The sequence below is a fragment of the Triplophysa rosa genome, linkage group LG6 (assembly GCF_024868665.1).
Source record: "Triplophysa rosa linkage group LG6, Trosa_1v2, whole genome shotgun sequence".
In the NCBI taxonomy this organism is placed as follows: Eukaryota; Metazoa; Chordata; class Actinopteri; order Cypriniformes; family Nemacheilidae; genus Triplophysa; species Triplophysa rosa.
Window position 1 is genome coordinate 19,277,150 of NC_079895.1, and position 8,219 is coordinate 19,285,368.

At 45.2% G+C, this 8,219-nt stretch overlaps 3 protein-coding genes across 5 annotated transcripts in view; 2 read left to right on the forward strand and 1 right to left on the reverse strand.

The window, feature by feature from the left end:
* Positions 1-8,219, reverse strand: part of myo10l3 (myosin X, like 3) — a 204,169-nt gene that overhangs the window by 141,579 nt on the left and 54,371 nt on the right. The window lies entirely within an intron of this gene.
* The window catches only part of poglut1 (protein O-glucosyltransferase 1), a 69,615-nt gene that overhangs the window by 53,135 nt on the left and 8,261 nt on the right, over positions 1-8,219 (forward strand). The gene's annotated exons all lie outside the window — the stretch shown is intronic.
* Positions 3,702-5,102, forward strand: LOC130555616 (uncharacterized). The gene is made up of 2 exons (XM_057335990.1): positions 3,702-3,735; positions 3,825-5,102. The coding sequence occupies exon 2, from the start codon at positions 3,938-3,940 to the stop codon at positions 4,817-4,819; it is 882 nt and encodes a 293-aa protein (XP_057191973.1). The 5' UTR covers positions 3,702-3,735; positions 3,825-3,937; the 3' UTR covers positions 4,820-5,102.

Sequence of the window (8,219 nt, forward strand, 5' to 3'; positions counted from 1 at the left end):
CGGCAGGGCCGTAGCCACTGTCATCACGGATCGTGTAGCAGACGAGGTGGTGGCTTTATCCATAAAAAATACAGCCACCCGTGACCGCAACGTCTGGATCGCCATCCGCCCGCAGTGCGGGCAGGACGTATCCACAAAGGCTGCCTCAGCGTGCCGGAGGCCCAAACACCTGAGACAGACATCGTGTCCGTCCCCTTCCTCAATGAGTGCGTTGCACCCAAGAGAACAGCGGGTCATGCCACGCTGGAGAAATTTGCTCTTTTAGAAGCAAATTAGCTCGGACACTTCCGGAACTGCCAAGACGCCCAGGGGAGAGTCGCTGGAGGAAGGGACCGTCTGCTGCACCACGTCGTAGAATCCAGGAGGAATTGATCGCTAAGATCGCAGAGTAGCTCATCAGATGCGTAGGCTCTGAAGAACAAAAGGTGAATGAATGAGCATCCCTCTTATACCCGGACATCCGGGGAGGAGTCCGGCATGCAAATTTCATTCGCCAATTTTCATTGGCCTTTTCTAAATACTCAGAAGATGATAGGTTCTCAAGACAAACCCCAATCTGTCGGTTCGACACAACGTCGAGAGACCGACAGAAAAGGAACTTGTTTTCCCTTTGAATTTAGTTTGTTTTTCTGAACCCACTTTCAGACATTTGTTCTTGTTTTAACTCATTTAATTTACAATGGAAAGACAAATACTGATGGTTTGGAGCAGAGCTATTCAAACCTTCTCTCTGTTATTTATCTTATTACTCTTAACTATGCAGCCTTTAATGAATAAGGAAAAAAGAATGTACTGACCAGATTATTATTATTCTTTTAAAAATCCTAGTTCCATCAGCCCAGCCACCCGTTCCTGTTCTCCTGCCAGGAGCAACTTGAGCAACTGGAGCTGTTCTCAACACCAAAAGCGGTGGATGAAGATAGAGCTTCAGGATCTCGGGCTGTGGCCTAGGTCACGTTTTGTGCGTAACCCAGGGAACACAATTTCATTGTGGCGTCTTCCTCCACAACCTGAACTTATAGATACGGGGGCTGACCTCCCATCCCCTAACTTCCAGCTCCACCCATTTTTCATCTGGAAGCCTGAGAGTCACATCATGGTCAGGTTGAGGAACAATTACCTCCTGCCATGTCTGCGTGGATGTCCTCATCCTCAGGTGGTCTCTGCAGGTGTCGGCAGGCCTCGGGTGATTGTTGGCACCAGTGGTCAGTATTATATCTTGTCCTCACGCTGCTGCAAAGCATGTCGGAGGAACTGGTTTGCTGACAATCCACGATGGCTTCAGAAGCTTCCCAAGTGGTTTACCAACCTTCTGCCCGCATTCCTGACCTACAAGAAGGCCATCTGCAAGTCTGTGATGGATGAGCTGAGGCGCACTGGCAAGTCACCAACAGATATGGCAAACCAGGTGAATGAGCTCATGCACCTCAAGTATGAGCGATCTCACCTGGCATACCTGCATGCCATAGAAAGCATCAGGTATGCTGAGGCCGGCATTCATGGACAGAAGACCATTGGGCAGTTCCTGAGGAAGGAAAACATGCCACATGCTTTTGGGTCATATGACGATCAAGATGGCTGGTGTGGAGTCTCCGTGTCCGGCTTCTACTTGACCGACTGTCTACTAGATGAGTTCAGACATCAAGAGCCAGCCATGCCCAAACTCCTCCAGGGCACTTTTGGGCAGGTCTTCAGGTCTGACCACACCAGGAAAGTTGCAAGAAAAGTAACGCTGGCATTTGGCGTCATGTCCAGTTATGCCATCATGAATGAGAACTGGGTGATTGTATCCTGGGTGATGGTTCAGTCTGAATCTGAGAGGTCCTTGGAGCTGATGTACCAGGGATTGGCCAAGAGGTATAGCGATGCTGGAGTGGGAAAGGCAGGCTTCCACTGGATGGACAGGTGAGAACAGCCATCTTCTCTTATCACTGCCATTCAAACCGCCGGTGTCATGTCTAATAACTAGTGCTGTCCATCGATTAAAACAAATATTTGCACTTTTTTTTCTGTAATTGTGATTAATAAAACTAATATAAATGTTTTTTATTGTAACAATGTCACATTTAATCTCCACATTTATGTAGGAAAAACAAAGACCCTAGTCTTTATTTTAAAGATTTGTTTATTGGTATCTTTTTATGAAAGGAGGACTCAATACCGCTGCTGATGTCTCTATGAAATGTCTTTTTTTTCTCAATTTTATCCATTATTTGTAGGCATTTGGCATTACAGTGTAATTGAACGTTATCATTTTAAACATTTACTAGGCTTTAAATAATATAACAACTTTAAAGTGAACTTAAAACGATTTTCACATAAACCTATTATAATAAATGCCACGTTCACATGTGCATACAATATATATTTAGTATTTTCTTTTGGCCAGTCAAACTGATTCAGATTTTTACTTGCCCCTTGGGTAAATTTTTTGTTGTTTTTTTAAACAAAAAAGTAATTGCATATGTTATCACATAAAATTTTGACAGCACTAATAATAACAAATTCTGTTACTTTAAAGAAAAAAACTAAATTGTACTACTTCTTTGTGCGTTGCATTTAGGGATTGCTGTGCTCCTTTTAAGATCCCCGACAGTATCCCCGGTGAACATGTTTACTGGGATGCCGGGAAGACAACACCTTCCATTGTTGCTGCGGCCACCTCTGGACCACTAGAGAACACCTGTGCCTCAAGGTCCCATTTTAACAAGAACATTGTGGTGAAGCTGGACTTGTTCCACTGCCTGAGGTGTTTTTCATGGGAGTGCACCTCTGAGCATCACCCTCTGTACAGTACTTTCTGCCAGCTCCTGTCTGTCCTGTCTTCTGCATTTTCTGTGGTGGATCAGGATGACCTAAAGAGGCTTCAGGATGCCTATACATTCTGCGGTACCCATCCAGCCAATCCCACCAAACAGCATGTACGTGAACACTGCAGGACTAAAATACCACAACCCACAGAGCTACTGGACAGAGTGGAGAAAGTCCTGAACCCCAACAATGTTCAACTCTGCAAGCCATCAATGCTGAAGGAGTGGCGCATACAGAGAGTGCACATTCTCCGCGGATGCCTCAGTGAGCCTGAACTTTCTGAGGGCATAATGTACCGGTATGGTGGAACTCTTCAGTTAAACCATGTACCAGGTGAGGGTGCCAAAGTCCACATCTGGATCCCTGTCAGAGGTACATCTCAGCAGGAGGGCTACCACTTCTACCAGGCCCAGTGGATTACCGGGACTCATGTCTCCACTGAATTGTTCCAGGCCCAGGGCATGACAGGGGTGGCACGGTGGAACTACCAACGGCTGGTGGACCTTAAGGAGCCAGGTGTCATTCTCCCTGCCGTGTTTGATCCAGCTCTAATGGTTGAGTTAAATTCAGCCTCCAAGAGAGTGACCGGGCAGGAAAAGTACCCAAAACTTCATCTCTCTGACAGAGACACCGGAGAGAGGTTTGGCCTCGAGTACATAGAGCCAGGCTGCCGTCCAGTCCCTCTGGATTGGGACAAACACCGAACCCAAAAGAGAGACGAACCAACTGCTCTTGTGCCTCTGCCTCATGTGCAGACACCCACTCCTACACAAGCTTCAGACACAGCAGCCTCCTCCAGCAGTACACTGCTCCTCGGTATGGCATCCCCTAGACCAGCACCATCCGTTGGTCATTTGCTCTCTGCTGGTGCACTGCTAAAGCAGGAGATGCCACCAGAAGACCAGCAACCTCTAGAAGCGATGGGTAAGTTAACAGTCTTTTTAGGCATACATTATTGCATTATGATTTAATGTAATAACACAAGGAATTATTATTGCTTTATTGTGTTCCAGAAATCTTACATGCCACGCCCCTGCCGTTGCGAGAGCTCGCCAAGGAGCTCGCACGGGACCCGTAAAGACGGGTGGACGGGTTTTTGTGTTGGACCACACGCTGGACGCCATCCATGAAAGAAGCAATCGACAGCTTGTTGCAGAAGTACCATGGGCAGAAGGACATCCTGAAGCTTGTGGATAAAGACTATGCAGACATGGTTCATCACTCTGCCACATATCCCAATAGTTTGCTGCACCCCACAACTAAGCTGCACATATCCCGCTATGTGAAACACCTGGCAAAACAACTCAACACTAGATCGTCTTTGAACACAAGCCCGGAAAAGCTTCTGGAGACTCAGCAGCTGTGGCAGTCTTTGACAGTGGGTAGTGAGACTGCTAGTGTTCCTGTGATCACCATGGAGCCGGCTATTGTGAACCCACCTGAACCTGCCCTGTCCACACCTCTGACACCAGACTCCATCAAGACGATTGTGGAGAGCATCTTGGAGAGCCAGCAGCAATGGCATAAGCCAGAGCAGAAGAGAAGGCAGACAAAGACATGTCTTGCTTGTGGCCAGCCCAAGTCTCGATATGAGACTGATGGATCCTCCATCCACTTTTTCCACCAGCAAGGTTCTGTGCGATATTTTTATTGTTCCAAGAAGGTGTTTCAAAGCTATGCTGCTGAGGGACTCTCTAATCCCAAAATGCAGTTTGAAGAATTTGCAGGGACTGAATTCTTCCAGAGGGAGCTGGAGGCCACCAAGAAACGAGTGGAGGAGAAGATGCAGAAAAAGAGGAAAAAGACAGAATACCAGTATGCAGGGCGCCTATGCAGATTCTGCCACATGGGACTGAAACAGGGACCAAACAGTCCACATATTCATACAGGCTTCCCTGGAGTGGCAGGGAAATACATTTACTGCCCGTCTAAAGTGTACTCTCTATATCGAGATAAGGGAATGGCCAAAGACATGAGCTGGATTGAGTTTCAGCAGTCTCCTTACTAGGGGTGGAGCCGAACCCGAATACGTTATTCGGAAAGGCACAAATAGCGTGTTTTTTACGAATACGTATTTCGAACAATTACTTAAAAAAATATTTGTATTCGGGAACAAGAAAAACTTTATATCAAAAAGCTGCGTTTTCTCACGAGACTGCAGTGCATGCCCGCATGAGTGAGTGAGTGAGTGAGTGAGTGAGTGAGTGAGTGAGTGAGTGAGTGAGTGAGTGAGTGAGTGAGTGAGTGAGTGAGTGAGTGAGTGAGTGAGTGAGTGAGTGAGTGAGTGAGTGAGTGGTGAGTGAGTGAGTGAGTGAGTGAGTGAGTGAGTGAGTGAGTGAGTGAGTGAGTGAGTGAGTGAGTGAGTGAGTGAGTGAGTGAGTGAGTGAGTGAGTGAGTGAGTGAGTGAGTGAGTGAGTGAGTGAGTGAGTGAGTGAGTGAGTGAGTGAGTGAGTGAGTGAGTGAGTGAGTGAGTGAGTGAGTGAGTGAGTGAGTGAGTGAGTGAGTGAGTGAGTGAGTGAGTGAGTGAGTGAGTGAGTGAGTGAGTGAGTGAGTGAGTGAGTGACATTCAGGAGTCGGGGGGGTGGGGGGTAAAAGAGGTGACTGACACAGGCTGCTCCACACAGCAACAGAGAAGGCTCGGCTGAGCGAAAAAAGACTTCACTGCGTGCATCACTATTTATGTTGAATAGATTTTTGTACCTTAACTGGGTTCCGGAGGCAGTTTATAACTTTCGGGAAGCGGAGTTTGATCGGGAGATTATTCCGTTACGCTGCATTATTGACGTCTGCAGTCGGGTGCTCTCATGTTCGCTCTGTTTACGTACACTATAACGTAAATTAGAAGTGTAACGCAAAAAAACTGGATTTTTACGCCTATTTTGAATTTTACTCGAATACAAATACAAATACTTTCCCCCCTCAACAAATACAAATACAGATACAAATACCGGCTGCTTTGCACACCCTTACTCCTTACTATGAGGCAGAGAGGAAGAGATGGGTGGAAGAAAAGAAATAAATAAATAAAAATTCTTTAATTGTAATATTGTTGATATTTAAATGTCCTGTAGGTTTCTCTTGGCTTCTTTAGAGATGTAAAGAAATGTAAATATGAACATGTAAAGGGTTTTTTGTTATACAGTGCTCTCTATAGTCTTTTTAGTCTTTTATATTGTTTGCTTGTTATTAGGGCCCGAGCACGGAGGAGCAAGCCACCGGCTTGCACCGTAGTGCAGAGCCCTTTTGTTTCTGTGTTGTTTATTAGGGCCCGAGCACGGAGGAGCAAGCCACCGGCTTGCACCGTAGTGCAGAGCCCTTTTGTTTCTGTGTTGTTTATTCTTCTTCTTCTTCTCCCTCTTTGATCGCTAATTTGAAGGCCTAAACATGCTCAAAAACTCACAATAATTTTGTGAGTAACACCTTGCAAAAATTTACGTCTGATATGGGTTTTAAAATTAGGCGTGGCAAAATGGCTCGCTAGCGCAACCTAGAACTGCCCAGGCCACGACGCAAAACGTACATGCACCAAATTTGGTGGGCTGATAGAACTCCCCGAATCATTAAGAAATGTCTCTTGGAGCATATCTCTAAACCCAACAGGAAGTCCGTTATTTTTGATTTCCTGTGCAATTTTGTAATTTGTTTCAATTTCCAGTCGTCGTACTTTAACGAAGTCCTCCTAGACTTTTAATCCGATCAACATCATCTTCATGTCATTCTCATCTTAAGGCCTTTGTGAAGCTAAATTGTGGAGATCCTGACTTTCACCATGAACAGGAAGTTGTTGTAACTCATTCATTCAATGTCCAACAGGCCACAGACTTCACCCAGACTTCACACATTTGATAAAAGTCATGGCCTGAAGACATCTACATGGTAACTTTCAGATACAGTTATAGCGCCACCTGCAGGAAACAGGAAGTGGCATGTTTTAAACTGTGATTAACTCATACAGATTCAAACAGGTCAGCAATATATTTGGCCAGTATGATCTTCAGACCTTTGTGATGATACATTGCAAGTTCCTGACTTTTTGTTGAGGGTCGTGTCCATGGCGGCCTGACAAAGTTTGATGTTTCGCAATGAAACAGGAAGCTGTAGTAACTCAGGCACAAAATGTCCGAACAGTCTCACACTTCACACATTTGATAAAAGTCCTGGCCTGAAGACATCTACATGGTAATATTCAGATACAGTTATAGTGCCACCTGCAGGAAACTGGAAGTGGCATGTTTTAAACTGTGATTTACTCCTCATACAGATTCAAACAAGTCAGCATCATATTTGACCAGTATAGCCACTATGATCTTCAGACCTTTGTAATGATACATTGCAAGTTGCTGACTTTTCATGAGGGGCGTGTCCGTGGAGGCGTGACAAAGTTTGATGTTTCGCCATGAAACAGGAAGCTATAGTAACTCAGGCACGCAATGTCCGACCGGCACACGCATCAGACCTTGCAAAAATTTAGGTCTAATATGGGTTTTAAAATTAGGCGTGGCAAAATGGCTCGCTAGCGCCACCTAGAACTGCCCAGGCCACTACGCAATACATACATGCACCAAATTTGGTGGGCTGATAGAACATAGAATCATGAAGAAAAGTCTCTTGGAGCATATCTCTAAACTCAACAGGAAGTCCGTTATTTTTGATTTCCTGTGCAATTTTGTAATTTGTTTCAATTTCCAGTCGTTGTACTTTAACGAACTCCTCCTAGAGTTTTAATCCGATCAACATCATCTTCATGTCATTCTCATCTTAAGGTCTTTGCGAAGCTAAATTGCGGAGATCTTGACTTTTCGTGGGGGAACGTGACCCTGGCGGCCTGCCAAAGTTTGGCGTTTCGCCATGAACAGGAAGTTGTTGTAACTCATTCATTCAATGTCCAACAGGCTCCAGACTTCACCCAGACTTCACACATTTGATAAAAGTCCTGGCCTGAAGACATCTACATGGTAATATTCAAATACTGTTATAGCGTCATCTGCAGGAAACTGGAAGTGGCATGTTTTAAACTGTGATTAACTCCTCATACATATTTAAACAGATCAGCATCATATTTGAAGAGTACAGCCAGTATGATCTTCAGACCTTTGTGACGATGCATTGCAAGTTGCTGACTTATCGATGAGGGGCGTGTCCGTGGCGGCCTGACACAGTTTGATGTTTCGCCATGAAACAGGAAGCTATTAGTAACTCAGGCACACAATGTCTGACCCGCCTCACAGACAAGAGTCCTTGTCCTGTACACATATACATGTCAGTGTTCACTCATAGCAATAGTGCCACCAGCTGGCAAAAGGGAATGTGACACATTTAAATAAATAACAAATCCTACTATAATTCGCCTGCATTAATTTTATCGCCTATGATTACACATATCCATGTCAGTGTTCACTTATAGCAAT

What these genes read in the sequence shown, in the direction of transcription:
- LOC130555616 (XM_057335990.1), top strand. Translation starts at nt 3,938, where the DNA reads ATGAAAGAAGCAATCGACAGCTTGTTGCAGAAGTACCATGGGCAGAAG.